The sequence below is a fragment of the Phragmites australis genome, chromosome 3 (genome assembly GCF_958298935.1).
Source record: "Phragmites australis chromosome 3, lpPhrAust1.1, whole genome shotgun sequence".
Lineage (NCBI taxonomy): Eukaryota > Viridiplantae > Streptophyta > Magnoliopsida > Poales > Poaceae > Phragmites > Phragmites australis.
The window spans coordinates 40,060,512-40,077,178 of record NC_084923.1 but is presented as its reverse complement, the minus strand read 5'-3'; the positions used below and the strand labels follow the sequence as shown (position 1 = coordinate 40,077,178).

The following is a 16,667-nucleotide window of genomic DNA, read 5'->3' as shown; positions in this document are numbered from 1 at the left end:
TACCTAAAGCAAATATTTGTTGTAAGCATTAGTCACAAATATATTAACATATTAAAATTGATAGATATGTAGGGCTGGCAGTTGGACCCATGGGCTCGGGTACCCGTAGGTTCTAAGCCCAACGGGTCCAAGTTTGGGTCCAATTTTTCTCCCATGGGTCTAGTGGGTCGGGTACCCAAAAAGGATTAGGTCGAGCTCTGGTTTTTTAATTTGCCCACGTATCGGGTCAGGTACCTATGAAATTCCTCCCTCTGCCCTCCTCCTTGGTGGTTTATATAAGGATTATTTAGTAGACCTCCTCGACGACCTTTGGCATAGTGATTTTTGAATGTAAAGATTTGCCATATATACACATTCCTTTTGTACCCACCTCGATGGCGGATTCAGCTAATATTGCGCCCAGTTCGACGCGGTGTGGCAGATCCTGCGCCCAATATCACCCGTGGCCATTGCTGTGAAGGACGTCGAGGCAGACGAAGGAGCCCCGTCAGCGCAACGAACGTGTGTGCTGCCGTCGAGGGGGTTGGGGAGGAGGGAACCATGATGCCATCGAGGAGGAGGGAAGAGTGCCCGTAGACGCCGTCGGGGAAGAGGGAGGAGTGGGCGGAGACACCGTCGGGGACAAGGGAGCAGCGTGGGGGAGGGGGGCGACGTGTGCGTGTTTGACAGGGGGCGGACTGTGGTGCTGATCTTGTTATGGGTCCGATTGATTTTTTGGTCGGGTGGGGGGAGGAAGAGGGGAGCCGAAGGGGGACTATGAATTCGATCTGATGGGGAAGGCAGGAAGATAGAAAAAAGTGATGTATTGTGATGGGAGGAGGGAGGACCAATTGTTGCATGATAGAACTGTGTCACAAGCCAAACAATTGCTACATAAAATACGGTAAAGTTTGGCAAACTATAATAGCCAAACAAACACGCCCTAAATAGCTCATACATATATTTTTCTCCAAATTTGTTGTACTATAAATAAAGGGCTAATACATTTTCACTGTTTTATGAAAAAGAAGCGACCTGAAAATCCCCCCGCTGATAATCTGGTGGAATCTAGAGTGTTCCAAGCATATACGCTTCCCTGTTGAAATGATATACCCACCTGTTACGGCCTCCACCAGCCGCCGACATCCGGACCCCACATCAGCGTGAACGTTGCATTCCCCGTTGGCACAACCGCTTGACCCACCTGTCAGTCTTGCGTGCCTTGCAAGACAGACCCAACGCGCCGCAATAAGCTGGGAGTAAAAAAGGAAAAAATCTCCACTCGAGCTCCACCCCCCTCTCTGCCTATAAAATGTAACCTAGGCGAAGCCTCCGTGGTTATTCGTTCCCCACCGAGCCGCCTCTAGGGTTTCCTCCTCCGTCCGCACCAACCGCCGCCATGGCTCGCCGCAGCTCAGGTATCCCTCTCGCTCCGCCCTACCTTGGAATCCTAGGGTTTCGATTGTAGATGGGCTCCTTACTCGCGTTGAGCGGTATGGTCCGATTTTCTCGGATCTGGGGTTGGGGCGTGTAGATTTGGTGGTTTGTTTGAGTAGATCCCTCTGTGGCTGTGGATTTCGTTGTTAGTTTGTGGGATGATATTCGTGGTATGGGAGATAGGATTGTGCCCTTTTTGGACATGTTTAGATGCAAATCTGTAGACGTCGATATATTGGCTGTCCGTGCTGTTTGGAAAATTATAAGAAATGAACTGATCTTTATCTGAAAAGACCCGATTGCTTCTTGAATAACCGGTTGCAGACACTCACATTCTCAGGCGGTTCAGACAGGGGCATAGAATAATTTTGAATCCCTCGGAGGGATGTGGTATTTCCATTGACATTTTCTCACTTGGGAAGGGGTGTTTCTCCATTGACCCTTTCTCTGTTGGGATTCATATAGACTACATATTTCCTGTGTTCTTGTGAGGTGTTTTGGGTACTCTTGTTATTCGTTCGTGGCGGATGCAGTCCATTGAATGTTATACGTTTTGTAGCTGTGTCGTCAGTACCATTGACGTTTGCCTCTTGAGTAGCCATTACAGTCGTGTGTACTGTCTTGGTTTAGTTAGGAGGCGCATAGTGACGGGCACGTGATGCTCACTCAGGCTTTTGAGGGGGCGCCTCATCTGTTTTAGCTAGAGGTGCCCCCCAAGTAGCCCTAGACATTCCATCACTTTTATATCATGCAATTATTTTTTGCACAGTTTTTATTCCTCCGGACTGTGTTCTGCCTTAGTTGTAATCTTTAGAGTGCAATATCTTTCTGGTTGCTTTTGGAACTAGCTTATTTGCCTTAGTTGTAACCTTTAGAGTGCAATATCTTTATGGTTGTTTTGGAACTGGCCTATTTGCCTTTTTGAGTAGCCATTATAGTTGTATTTGTATGTACTATCTTGGTTTAGTTAGGGGGCATATAGAGATTATGGTGACAAAGTCACTTTGGCTGATTCAGCATGGAACACCATTCTTTGACAGAGGTGTTCTTTGAGCAGCCTTACGTTGTAGTTTCTTCATTTTCTTGTTTGTTTCTGTCATCCTCTGCTCATGAGATTTACTAACCAGATGACTGGTATGTACATAGTGCAAATACACCAAAGATCAATTTGTTTGCCTGATTAATACTAGAGTTAAGAGAGCAAATGCTTTCTGTAGCATTATGTATTGTTATAAGCAGTCTGGGCTATTACTTTTGTCACATCTGATGTGCCTCTTGAATAACCAGTTGCTGTTATTAGTATATTTGCATATGGTTCAGACAGGGGCATATATCGAATGGAATCTTTTGAGGGAAGGGGTTGTCTTCTGTTAATCCCTTCTTAGATTGGTTCGAACAGTAACTGCTGTTTTATATCATGTTTTGTGGGTGGAGGTTGTGAAAGGCTGATCTGTATTACTGCGATTTTAGCACAAGGATTTGGCTTGCTACATGTTGCATATGCAGTTGTTTTTTTCATTCTTAACTAGGGTACCTGAAACATTGCCATATACAGATATCCATCTTTGTCCTCTGTCTACCAGTTTGCACTGATGTTTATGAGTTAATTCCATCCATGAGAAACCATGTCATTGGCCTGTATGATCTTGATGCTTATTTTTATCTTTATATTGGCAGGTAGGTCAGCACCCCGTCCTGCTTCTCGTGTTGCTCCAGTGAGAAACCCACCACAGCCAGGTATTACAGTGATCCGCATCGAAGTATTTTTGCATCTTTTAGGGGGTTTTTTTTTGTGCATGGCAATGTTGTTGGAGCATTGAAATTATATTTCATGTACTACTGTAACTACATTCATGATATAAACTGTCTTCTAATGTTCATCACCAATTTTGTTTTGCAAATTTGATTTTATTGGAACCAAACATCATTTCTTGATAGTTCTTACTATAACAGCTGCAATTTGTTTGTCTTTTTTTGGCAGTGCGCCAAGCTCCTCCTCCTGCTCCTACTCCTACTCAGAGCGGTGGTGGCTCCATTCTTGGAGGAATTGGGTCCACGATTGCTCAAGGTGGGTATTTTTTGGCCTTATTTGTGTGGAAACAATGGTAGCTCTGCGCACAATACTGAAGCTTCTTATGCACATAATTTTTAGGCATGGCGTTTGGTACTGGCAGTGCCATGGCACATAGAGCTGTCGATGCGGTAATGGGTCCCCGGACCATTCAGCATGAGACTGTTGTCTCGGAGGCTGCTGCTGCTGCCCCTGCTGCTCCAATGAGCAATGCTGATTCTTGCAACATCCACTCTAAGGCCTTCCAAGATGTATGTTTTTTGCCCCCTTCTGTTGCTTAATTTTTCCATTTTTACTTCATCGATGACTTTTTATTACTTACCTCGGTGATAGACTGGTATGCAATTTATTTTGCTAGCGAAGCTCTTACAATGTTGGTTTATATTCCGTTCAACCCTCATTGGTTATTTGCAGTGGAAAGCCCATTTTTTGGTTCCTCTACTTTGGGCTTGGTCCAATCTGGATCCTCTACATTAAAATTGGCTATTTACACCTCTACTTTTGAAAGCACTGCAACTTTCATCCGTAACTTTTTCAACGGGTGGTTTAGGTTACTTGGCGTCCACCAATTCTAATTGTATGTGGTTTTGGACGTCAAAAGCCACCATTGGAAACAGTTTTGAATGAACGCTGTACTGGTTTCAAAATTAGAGGGTGTAAAATAACCTGGAGGGTCCAAGTTAGACCAACCACATATTAGAGTGACCAAATATGGACTTTTCATATTTGTTATTCTTACTCATAAGTTTGTAAAGATTATTTGTTACTTTGGTGCATTACTTGTTTCATCAATTCAGCTCTTGCATTGTGTAATCTATGTTTTTTTAAATCTGATATATAATGTGCCTCCGAGAGTGGGAGCTCAATTTTTCTAGACACCGAAGCTGTTCACAGCAGAAAGTATCCTTTGAAGGTTGTTTCGTAACTGAGCTCTGTGAAGTATTTGTCGCCATAACTAGGCTTACAGATTGCTTCATCCGACATCGCTATTGTATTGGTATTTTGTAGGCTTAGTTGAGTTCATGATCAATATGGTTGAATCAACATTATTGTATTGGCATGGTGATGCGGTCTCACTGTTATTATTGTATTGGCATGGTAATGCAGTGCATCAACAACTACGGAAGCGACATCAGCAAGTGCCAGTTCTATCTTGACATGCTGAACGAGTGCCGCCGGGGTGCTGGTGCATCTATTGCTTAAGCTGCCGCTTCACTGCAGTTGATTCATGGGTTCTCTATTTTACTCTTTCACTGAAGTTTAAGACTTGGTGTGCGTGTATGAGTTTGTGGTTATGTTGTGTTGTCCTGGGAGTAGTACATTATGTCCTTAAATGTGGAACAGTCTTTCGTGATAATGGCGATTATAAATGTTGAAAATAACCTGTTGTGCTTGGACTGTTTGATAGTTCGTGTCGGTGCATTCTTGAGTTGAAATTGTTTGGCGCTTTGAATCTTTGATGTGCTGTTCTGGGGTATCATCGCTCGTATGGTGTCTGACCAATACTGGTCCGTGTCCTTGTTTAATGAAGTATGGATGCAAATGTTAGCGCCCACTTGTGTCCTTCGTTTCCTTTCGATTTTTTAGGGAGGTGTGCCCCTGCTGGCTTGAGTTTCAGAGTTTTGATGCCTTTCCGTCGGTGATCGTGTGGCGCATGGGAGAGCGGGTTTTGTTGGACGTGCGCCCCAAAAGGCCCGTGACTCGAAGCTACGACCTCTTAGTTTTTTTTTTAATGTTTTTTTAATATTAATATTTAAATAAATAGATTTTTTATTAAAAAATTATCAGAAATAGACGTGTACGGCCTTTTGACAGGCGGTTAGTTTTTTACCGCCTTTTAAAAGGGCGGTTACATACAAAGACTAACAGTAATATGTTTCCCTTCTATCTTTTTTATATAAAATTGTGATCTTTTGTTAAAAAAATCTAAAAATTTTAGTACATGTTTTTATGTGCAATTTATTTTAATTAGATTCATCTAAAAATCATATGTAAAATTTAAACTAAAATTCTTCAAAAAAATTACTTTTATAACGTTTAATAATTGTTAGATTTTCAAATAAATTTTTAAAAATATGAAAAAAATTCACTAATATTCGCGTTATGTGATGTATTAATTTCTAAAATTATTTTTAACTATAGAATATATGGTGAAAAAGTAATGTATATAAAAAGAGTATTACAAAGGAACTTATTTTTTTATCGTATAACCTAAGGCTAAAAATAATTTTAGAAATTAGTTATCACATAAGATGAATATTAGTGATTTTTTCAGATTTTGAAAAATTTATTAGAGGCACTAACAATTGTTAAAAGTCATAAAAATAGATTTTTTTCTTGAGAATTTTAGTTTAAATTCTATACATGATTTTTATATGAATTCAATTAAAATAGGTTGCACATGAATTATAAAGCATCTAAAAAAATTTAGGTTTTTTTAGCAACAGAAGATCAGGAAAATTATGACTGTGAACAGTGATTTCTAGGAATACTGTTTATACGGCTGTAACCTCCGGTCAGAAGGCTGTTAGCTTGCATGCCGTCTCAGACTGCTTGTCGTTAAGTGAGAAAGCGGTAGGTGTTTACTTATCTAATTATTCTTATTAGAGATCTATTTATTTAAATATTAATGCTAGAAAATATATATAAAAAAAACTCCGACCTCTTTACCACGGGGAACTCTAATTTCCGCGCATGGGAGAGCGGGTTTTGTTGGACGTGCGCCCCAAAAGGCCCGTGACTCGAAGCTACGAACTCTTTACCAAGGGGAACTCTAATTTCCAGCCCACTGTTCCCGTCAGGCTTAAGAAGGAAGTATACACTAGGCGTTGAGTCCTGGTGGCTGTGGTGCTTAGCAACACTCTTAGAGCATCTAAAAAACTCACCATCCCGTTATTGCTATATGTAGCGATTCTATCTAATCTATCGGCTCCAACCGGTTCTCTACTCGGATCGCTATTTTAACACGCTCGCTATCTCCTCCCAATAGCTCGCTACTTCAGTTGAACGCAAAGGCACTCAGCTATCTCCTGAACGGACAAAGGATTCGTCCTCGTCCGCCTATCCACGTCAAGGAGCAGCACAACGCCGGGAGGTTCACTGTACCTGGACGCATATCTTATCCCCAAACGGTGGGTGTGGCTGGCTGCCGGCGCAGCACAGTTTGGCAACACTACTACCAGTCTACCACGCTGCTTTCATCCGTTCATGCAGAACGTGGACAACGCTACCTCCAGATTAACGCAGAAATCGTGTTGTAAGACCAGTCCACAGGTACTTGTAATTTACAGACACACGAAACACGCTTATACAGCCCAGACCTGGAGCCAGAAATGCCAGTCAGGCTTGTACACGTCAGTCAGCAGTCGTCTAGTCGAGCCATCCCTTTACTTCTCCAGTAACCCGGAGAGCCATCCCCACGAGAAGCTGCCAATTCGGTGGTGCATCGCCGTCCCGTCCCGTCCCACTCCCCGGCGCTGGTCGCGGACATGCACGGGGGATATTGCCAACGGCGCGCGTGGCGCTGAGCAACGTACGTCGTGCAGCTCCCCAGTGCGCGGATGGGGGGCGGGGCTGGGCGCTCTCGGCGGACGAGGATGGATGACGCGTGCGTGGCTGGAAAAGCCAGTGGACCTCCCACGGGCCACGACAGGGGGGTAGGGGAAGCGGACAGGGTCGTCTGGACTCTATCACTCTGACACAAGGTTCGCGTTACCGACCGGAGGTCGGTTACCGACCTCCGGCGGTAACCGAAAAACCGCGGTAACCGCGATTACCCGTCAAAAATTCAAAAAAATTCGGAGAAAATTCATTCGGCAAATTTTAAATTTTTGCAAAAAAATCATGTTTTTGCCCTCTCGGTAACCGAGCGGTTTGGGTCGGTTACCGAGCGATTTTCTCGCATTTTCGATTCGGTCGGTTACCGAGCGGTTTGGCTCGGTAACCGCTCGGTTTTCTCGATTTATCGAGCGGTTTTATCGAATTTCAGCGCAGTTCAACAAAAAATCTAAAAAAGGGTTCAATCTTGTAAAATCAATAACTAATTCATCCGAGCTTCAAATCAAGTGAAACAAATTTTGTTGGATTCCTTGTAACATGATCTACATGATAAAAGTATTTATACTCATAAAAAAGTTCAAAATTTTCTGTGAGAAATTTTATTTGTTAAACCAAGGTAAATGCATAGTTTACTCTTTGCTAATCCAAAAATCATGAAACTAATTTTGTTAGTCTTCTTACATGATCCTATATCTTTTAAAAATATATGAACTCATGAATTAGTTTTTGTAACATGCATGATTGTGTAAATGTGTTGCGACTAGATTAATTCATAACTGACCCATCACACCTTAAAAATTAGTGAAACCACTTTCATTAGCTTATTTATATTATGATTTACGTAGAAAAAATAATATTAGACATGAAAAAATTAATTACAGTGATTTTTCTTAACATATTCACTTTATGCTTGTGAACTTTGTAAAAATCATAGAGAATTTAATAAAACTCTAAATAAAGTGAAATCAATTTTAAAGGTTCTCTTAAAATAAGTTTTATACAAGAAAAATATGTGTTTGCATGTTACACTTTTCCTTAACGTGAGTTAATAATTGAGCCGCACGCTTCAATTTTTTTCATTTTTTTCAAACTTTCTCCCTATAGAATATGATGCAAACGACATTATTTTTGAAATTTTTTTTCACAGAAGTTCTTAGAATTGTGTCTAGTTTTTTTTAAGATTTTTTTGAATTTTTTTTTAAATTTTTTTATTTTTTCGAATTTTTTGAATTCAAATTTCGGTTACCGAGCGGTTTTTGAAATCGGACTGGACCGGGAAGGTCGGTAACCGCGATTTTTGAGCGGTTACCGACGGTTTTTTGAACCCTGCTCTGACATGGGTTTCAATTCCGTTATACGATTTTTTTACTGGTGAAAGGGCCAAAATTCTAAAAATTTTACCAAAATTTCGATAATCTTTCGTCATATGTTCTGTAGGTCCCACATGCTACTAAAAGAAAATTTTAAAATTAAGTATTTTGTTACTCTCCAAAATTCTTAAAATTCTTGGTAAAATTTCATCGAAATTTTGATCCCTGCGCTGGATCCTGTAGGCCGCCAGGATCTCGTCTCCGGTCAGTTGAGACGTCCTGTCTGTCCAGGTCGGTCACTCGCCTTTTCTTGCTCATCTCACCAACCACTTCAACGACCTGACGCTGATGCGCACGGTTGGGGGTGGGGGGCTCAGTACAGGCTTTGAAGTCGAGGATCTCGCTCATAGGGAAGCAATAACTTCGATACGAAATTTCTTGTTTGCCAATTGGAGCATATTCAGTTTTTAGTTGCCTGAATTTTTTGGTTCTATCCGATACAAGTTCAATGCTGAAATTAATTCTTATGTCCTGAAGTTGAAGGCGACACCAGATATAAGCTGAGAATCTCCAGCGAAGATGAAAGAAACCTATAAAAAGAATGGAGAGAGAGAGAGAGAGAGAGAGAGAGAGAGAGAGAGAGAGAGAGAGAGAGAGAGAGAGAGAGAGAGAGAGAGAGAGAGAATCTGAGAACGAACTGAAGCCAAATATTGCTAAACAAAGTACCCATTTTTTTTCCTTCTCTTATTAATGCTTCGGATAAATAGTTTCTGTACAACTCTGAAGCAGAAAATAAGGATCAGTTAATCCAAGCTCCCCAACTCCCATCTCAGTTTCCTCCTCAAACTTCCTGAGCCGATCCTATAGCACCACCACTTGCTGCTGCTGCTTCTGCTGCGACTGAAGCCTCCCCTTGAGGAAACCCCTGCACACCTTCTTCCACAGGTCCTTGTCGGGCTGCCGCACGTCGAAGCTCGCCTTCGCCACACCCACCTGGCAATCCTGGCAAAAGAAAACCAGAATTTTTTCAGATCATGTACAGTAAATAATCGAGTCTGGAAGATTTTTAAATGTCCAGAGCTGCAGCATTTGCTGTGTAATTTATTAGCTTACCAGGATGAGGTTGCGCCGGAGGAGGCGGTCGGCGATGCTCATGAGGATGTCCTTGCTGTACTCAGGGTGGCCCTGGACGCCCATGACGCCGTCGCCGAACCGGAACATCTCGACGCCGGTCTTGTCAGACCGGGCCAGCACCTCGGCTTTTGGAGGCAGCTCCCACACCTCGTCCTGGTGGAACTCGATGACCGGCATGTGGATCGGCAGCTTCAGGGGCGCGAACAGCCTCGCCGCCGCCGCCGTGGGGTGGATGCAGTTCACGCCGATGTCCCAGCCCTTGCTGGACCGGCCGGTCCTGCCGCCCAGAGCCCGGCACAGGATCTGCATCAGAAACAACATTTTGTAAGATGTCAAAACTAATTTGCAGGCTTGAAAAATTCTCAAAAGTCGGAAGTAAAGAAGTTTAGACTTGTCAGATGAAAACACAAGTTGGATCAGATCAGCGATGAACACCGGTCCGGGATGGGAATTATTAAGCCATAAGCTGGCGTTGTTAAAGCGCTAAACGCGATTGGATCACCGATTTGCTGACGCTGGGGGCCATTGACAATGCCGGGGCCGGCGACAAATCATATCCAGCTCCTTCGCTGGACCCATCCAACCGGAAGAAATTGGCGGAGCCATGTGGAGAGAGGACGCGGACAATCTTCCGACAGCACCGCGTGATCCTCTAAACTCGATGCAGTGTTTTCTTCAGGCGCAAGCATCAGGAATTAATAATGCACGGCAGCCTAGTACTACATAATTCGCACAAGATTGCAGCTGTTCCTGTCATGAACATGCTCGCCTCTATTCGACGGCTGGGCTTGTACGGCTGAACTAAAGGAAGCATTTGACTTTCTGCATGGCGTGATGGCAACCCTAATCCTATGATATTCAGTTGAGGCACCATCCTAGGTTGATAATACTAACGATTAAACAATTGAGGGGCTGTCTCCAAGAAGGCAAGAAGAACAAATCCAATTGGAGCTTCCCCACCGGACGAAACGACTCCGACTCTTCAATCAAACTAGGGACAAGGACCAGACGGGGAAGACCAACCCCTCAATTCCTCTTCCAAATGACTGTCCCACCGAGACGGCACTCTACCGCGGCAAGAATTGAACATGAAATGAAATTTCGGGAGCGGTGTTGTTTCTTCTCGGTTTTGGGCTTTTCTTTCTTTTTATTAATATAATTAGCAGTTCCTCTCGGTTCTTAAAAAAAAAAAACTCGTGTGAATTTCGCATTCATACTACTACTACGACCATGTAACAGAAACCGATTACCGTGGTTAGGGGAAGAGTCCTCACGTGGTCAATGTTCCCGCCCATGCTTCTCGGCACGATCCAGTTTCAAAAGAAAAGAAAAAATGTTCACCCCTACGCTTGCACGACACACGCCCTTTGGATGATTGCTAGTAGCTGACACGATAGTAGTCGCGTCATTTCAAAAGCAATCGTTCCGAGAGACGCCTCACGCCATTTGTGTCCTCCCCTCCCAAGAACACTTTCAAAATCGCCGATGTGATTTGCGCGCCAAACGCAATCAGAGAGGGCGCATCGGAAGTAAAGTTTATATAACTCGGTTAAGAAAGACTCTGATAAGATCTATTTATATCATTCATCTTATAATTTAATAAGTTAACCGAAAAAGAGAGTGAAAAAGAGAGAGTGAGTAAATAAATATCATTATAAAAGAGAGGATTTTTTAAGATAAGTATTATAACATTTACTTCCGCACGCATCGGCACTCTGCTGCTGACATTCCACCGCGGCCACAGCGTGGCAGCAGCGGCCGCCCGGGGATCACGGAGAGGAAAAGGCTTTTGTTTCGTTTGTGTGGGTGCAAGGACAACCGAGCCACGTCACCTCACGTGAATCAGCGCGGCCAGAGCCCACGTGAATCCAACAGGGGATCGGAGGTGGCAGAGCAGCGGGACCCACCTGCACATGACATCGTGTCTTTCCTCCTGGCCACGACGGCGGCCTCCGGTGCTCACGTACGTACGAATGGAGTATCAATTTCTCCGAACCGGCTCTACACGAAAGTCACGGCCGGCGTACAGTGTCCGTGACTTTAGCAGTCGTTCGATTCGGCCACAGAATACTCATGTACACAGTGTTCTAGGTATACCATCTCTAATATATTTTTAAATATTATTTTAGTTTTTAAAATATAAAATAAGTTTTAGCCTTTAATGTACAGAATAAGGTTATAATAATTTTTTTCATACATTACATATTTATATTTTTTAATACATTCAATTAAATACAAACCATCAATCCACCTCTTATTAAACTAAAACTTTATTTTTCAATATTTTTTAATATGAACAGTCTAATAAGACACCACTTAAAAACTTAAAACAACACCTATTTAAAAACAGAATTAAATTTCTAAAACTACATCTATTTGACAGACCGACACCGTGATTCACTGCTGTTACTATCTGACGAGACACATAATACTGTTGCGTGTTCCGGTGACTTTAATACTCGCGTCGGAGGATCCGTTCCCAATTTCTCCTATTACCACTCCGATTATTTGAAAATGGTTGTTCTTTCCTTTTAATTTCTTTGAAAATGGAGGCATACTAGCACGTAATACATTTTTAGAACACGCTTTAGGTTAATTTTCTCATATATTTTTTGTTAATTTGGCACGATGTCGATCTTATTAAAATGGTGTTTGTGACTGGCATTGGGTGCGGCTCATTAGCTCTACCATGTAAAATAGAATTGATTTTTAAATTTTTAAATAGGCAATAGTTTCTTCAGTTCTTTTTTTGAGATGGCATTTTTCAGTTTCTACCGTAATTGCCTCACGCCGGTCGTTTCCACTAATCGCAGTTACCATTTACTTGCCACAATGCAAATCCTTCACATGGTAACGCCGTGCTATCTACCTAAAAAAACACATTAATCCTCTCCATCTCGTTTCCTAATTCAATTACCCACGGTAAAAAAAAGAAAGCTGGAATTTTTACCGAGCAGCGAGCACACGCGTGGTGAGCCACTATAGAAGGCGCTAGAAGAGCGCCACTCCGCTCAGCTTCTGCTGTGTCGTGTCTGTGAAGTGATGTGGTGACCCAGCTCGAAGCATTTCCCCCTTTTACCGTTTTACCCCCGAGAGGAAACCAAACAGGGCAAACCAAGAAACCAACCAAACCAAACAGGAGAGGATCGGAGGCCATGGCCGGATTGGCACCTGGTGGCCGAAGCAGACGCCGAGGATGCGCTTGCCGGCGGCGTGGAGGCGGCGGATGAGCTCGGCGAGCGCGAGGATCCACGGCTCGTCGCCGTGAGCGTCGCTGCAGCTGCCCGAGATGACGAACCCGTCGAACGAAGCCGCCTCGGCGTCGGAGGGGAGCTCCCCGCGCACGGCGCGGAAGGCGCGCCACCGCTCGCCGTCCTCCGCCAGCAGCGCGCGGAACACCTCGAAGTACCCGCCGTACGCATTGCGCACGTACTCCGAGTCCTCGCCGCACTGCAGCAGCGCGTACGATCCCCCCGCCGCGGTGGCCGCGGCGACGGCGGCCTCCATAGCCGCCGCGGACCCCACGGCCGTCGTGGCGGCGTCAATCGGCCCCATTCCCATGGTTCCTGCGACGGCGCGCAAGATAGCTCTCGGGGGTCTCCGGCCGGGGAACGGAGGCGGAGCCGGAGGCGAGGAGGGATCGGGTGGGCTTCTTGGCTGATTCCTTTGGTTGTGAGAATGGGGAAGGGGAAGGAGGCGAGTGCGGTATTTAAAGGCGAAACTCACCTGTTTCCTCAAAAAAAAATACTTTTTATTTTTTCTCCCGTGGTTTATTTAATATTTCCGATTTTCCCCCCCAGGGAGGTCATGAAAAAGGTAGCAGCTGCTGGGACGGTATTGAGCGATGGGCTGGCGGATTGTTTTGGACTCTCTGTTCTTCTCTCTTCCCGGGTCTCCGCCGTGTTCTCTGGGCTTTCCTCTTTTGTTTCTTCTCTTTTTTTGCCCTCACAAGGCAGAAAATTCCGTAAATTATGTGTCATAAGCTCCTTTGTTTCATGCAAATTACTCCTCGTAATTGTTTAAATGTCGTGTTGAAATGTGTTAGTGTAACTGACCAACTGTGGCCAAGGAGCTACGGGCAGGACCGGCAGGTTATGGCAGTCTCATGACGTTACCAGTTTTTTAAATGTAACGGTCCAAGACACAAATTCTAAGGCAGAATCAACGCATGTTTGACGATGAGAAGAAGAAAAATCGTGGTAGCAGCATTTCTCTCGCGCACCGGATGTACACTGTGGAAAGCCGTGCGAGTTGCAGCTGGTTATCCTATGGAATCCACTGGACTTGCCTGTCACGAGACCAGTCGGTGCTGTAGTGACTGGCGGGTGACCACTGACTTGAGCCTCTGGCGCCAATAGGGGGCAAGAGAGCCAGCACGAGCTCCGAGACGACCAGCTGTGCTATCACGAGCCTCGCTTTCTTATCTTGGGGACCGGCCCGGAAAAAACTCATCAAAACGTGTCAAATGCTCAAATATACTGAATAATTCGTGTACCTAAGTTATACTATTGTAAATTAGAATATTTTTTGTTAAATATATTTTTATAAAGTTTGAATACCTATTCTACGAATCTTGGGTCTGTCGCTGACCGGTTGTGGAATGGACCTGGGCAACGTTTTGAAAACTGGTCCAGGTTCAATGAACCAGCGTGCTAAGATTTTTGGTACCACCGCCGGTTTATAATGCGAGGCAAGAGGCTTCGCGGTCGGATTTTGGATATACTGCCTTTGCTTTTGGGTTTTATCGAAATTTGACATCATTAGGACCGAACCGAGAATTGTCGTAGATATGAAAACGGACGCTTTTGACAAATGTTGTAGAGTGAAAGATTCTCGCATTTCTTTAATGATAAGGAGCCGGGGATTTGTCCGTTTCTCTCAAATTTTCATGATCTTATGGTCCACTGCTTAAAGTACCATGTATAGAATATAAATGTATGTAAAATAAAAAGTTCATCATGCATGTGTTTTACACTCACGAAATCAATAACATTATAACTGGACAAAAAAAATTCACGGAAAAACATAATTAAAAAATAAAAAGTTAAGGACGCATCTCTATAGATGCAAGCAAATAATGATGTATTAATATTTTTTAATATTGATAGTGCCTATTGATCGAAGGTTTTCAAACAATTAAGAGGAGAGAAGATGAGGAGCAATTTTAATTATAGATTATTTGATCATATAAGATGTATGGTGGAGATTGTTCATATCTGCTATAACTCATTTATTTTATAGGAGTATAGATGCGTGAATCATCATAATCAAATCTTTCTATATCTATTCACATACGGAATATATATATCTCTTAGGTACAATATTCACAATTGCACACATCCAAGTATAAGTTATTAAAAAAAAGGAAAGATCTATAGTCAATCAACTGAAATCTTTTAGATTTTAGACATTTGTGCGATGCGGATGGCAAAGAGACAAAGCATGTGGTTGGTGGTCCCATACTCCCATTAATCACATGAAGTTTAAAAGCAAAATACAACAAATATTTACCAGCATACAGTTTGACTGGAACATAAGAGGTTTTGAAGCGTCTGACAATACAAATATATTGGATGGCACGGCGGTTGATGCGAGGCAATAGATTGCAATATCAAATTTGTATATAATACCTTCACCCACAGGTTCCACCGAAATTTAACACCAATATAGTAATCGTGAAAACACCAGCTTTGACAAATGCTAATACGATGAAAGATAAAAAGACGAGAGGGGGGGGGGGGGGATTCGATCGTTTACTTTCCATGTGCTTGGATGCACCAATTTTATGGCGGATCTTGGAGGACACACCCTTTTTTCTACATTTTTGTTTCCCCTACTCGTAAATAAAAGCACATCTTTGGAGTACTACGCCTACGCGTACTAGTATAAGCAACACTCATGAAGCAATAAAGGAATTCGCTAAATACTTTTGTCTTGCAAAGTCAAATTTCTAATGTTGCAGCACGGTAATATGTTCTCATTGACATGGAGAAACGTTCTTTAATTTTCTCGAGAAATTGCTCCGATTATGGTTTCGGAAAAAAAGAGTGAATTACATAAAACTATAATTATTAGACTATTTATAATACAAAATTATATCTATTGTGTCCAGTAATACAAAAATATAACTTTTGTATAATAATTTCACACATAACCTGATTTTCGTTATCTCTACTGTCGAAACTTTTTGTATATGTTTCATAATCTATGTGCATCCTATTTTAATTAGATTCGTCCAAAAAACATATATAGATTAAATTTAAACTAAAAGCCTTTGCAATAATTGTAGTATAAAAGTAGTCTTATTTGGATAATTTTAGTTTAAATTCTACACTAATTTTTTTAGCTAAATTCAATTAAAATAGGTTGCACATGGATTGTAGAATACGTACAAAAATTTCTATAATTTTTGGAGAAACAAAATAATACTATTTTTTTTATCATGAACAGTACCTGTGAACAATGACTTTCGATGGTAGATTTAAAAAAATCAGGTTATATATGTAAAATTGATGTACATAACTTATAGATTTATAATAGTTATAGTTTTATGTCATAAATAAAATAATAATTATAGTTTTGTAGAATTCATTTAAAAACAAATTTGCTCTTATTTACTTAGTGTTTCGGGTACGTGCACGTGAGACCGTGCAGCAACATGCACATGCAAACACCACGGGAGGGAATACCGAGGCGAGGACCACACGTGCCGGCATGTGAAACCAGTAGATTCGGATCCTACTGTCAGTCCAATTTGAATATTTTTAAGCATGTACTGGTAAAAAAATCAATTTTAAAAAGGCAACATTTTAACAGGAATTTGAAGTGTGTTTCGTTGTCCGAATCTTTCTGGATTAGCTTGATGGATATGTATAATCTCAACGAGAAATATGTTTGGTTGGCCGTATCTACTGTTCCAGTCTGTTTCGACAGATACAAATATGATGTCTCATCCTGTCTTGGGAGCCTGGCATGTCCGCTTAATCAGGCAGGTCTATTTGCCAGTATCATAAAATTATCTTCAGGTAAATAATCAATCATAATCTTAACTCTTACATCCACTTATACAATCTCAATTTTAATCAACCAAATAAAAACTTAGCTTAACCGCAAATAGATATAACTAACCAAACATTATTCTTTCAACAAATATGACTCCATTTAGCATGTTCACCTTA

The 16,667-nt window shown here is 42.3% G+C and overlaps 2 protein-coding genes and 2 non-coding genes across 4 annotated transcripts; 3 read left to right on the top strand and 1 right to left on the bottom strand.

Annotated features, from left to right (window-relative positions):
• The first annotated feature begins 1,246 nt into the window (after positions 1-1,246).
• LOC133913050 (uncharacterized protein C6C3.02c-like) lies at positions 1,247-4,880 on the top strand. The gene is made up of 5 exons (XM_062356084.1): positions 1,247-1,397; positions 3,094-3,153; positions 3,398-3,484; positions 3,569-3,738; positions 4,595-4,880. Exons 1-5 carry the CDS (start codon positions 1,379-1,381, stop codon positions 4,688-4,690), a joined length of 432 nt encoding a protein of 143 aa, XP_062212068.1. The 5' UTR covers positions 1,247-1,378; the 3' UTR covers positions 4,691-4,880.
• Positions 2,036-2,149, top strand: LOC133913921 (small nucleolar RNA U19). Its single transcript, XR_009909154.1, has one exon. It is a non-coding gene; the product is annotated as a small nucleolar RNA U19 (small nucleolar RNA).
• LOC133913866 (small nucleolar RNA snoR138) lies at positions 2,684-2,817 on the top strand. The gene has a single exon (XR_009909107.1). It is a non-coding gene; the product is annotated as a small nucleolar RNA snoR138 (small nucleolar RNA).
• A 4,185-nt stretch (positions 4,881-9,065) lies between the features above and the next one.
• LOC133913049 (gamma-glutamyl peptidase 5-like) lies at positions 9,066-13,175 on the bottom strand. The gene is made up of 3 exons (XM_062356083.1): positions 12,661-13,175; positions 9,469-9,792; positions 9,066-9,357 (listed from the first exon to the last, which is right to left on the bottom strand). Exons 1-3 carry the CDS (start codon positions 13,048-13,050, stop codon positions 9,217-9,219), a joined length of 855 nt encoding a protein of 284 aa, XP_062212067.1. The 5' UTR covers positions 13,051-13,175; the 3' UTR covers positions 9,066-9,216.
• Between the last annotated feature and the right edge of the window lie 3,492 nt (positions 13,176-16,667).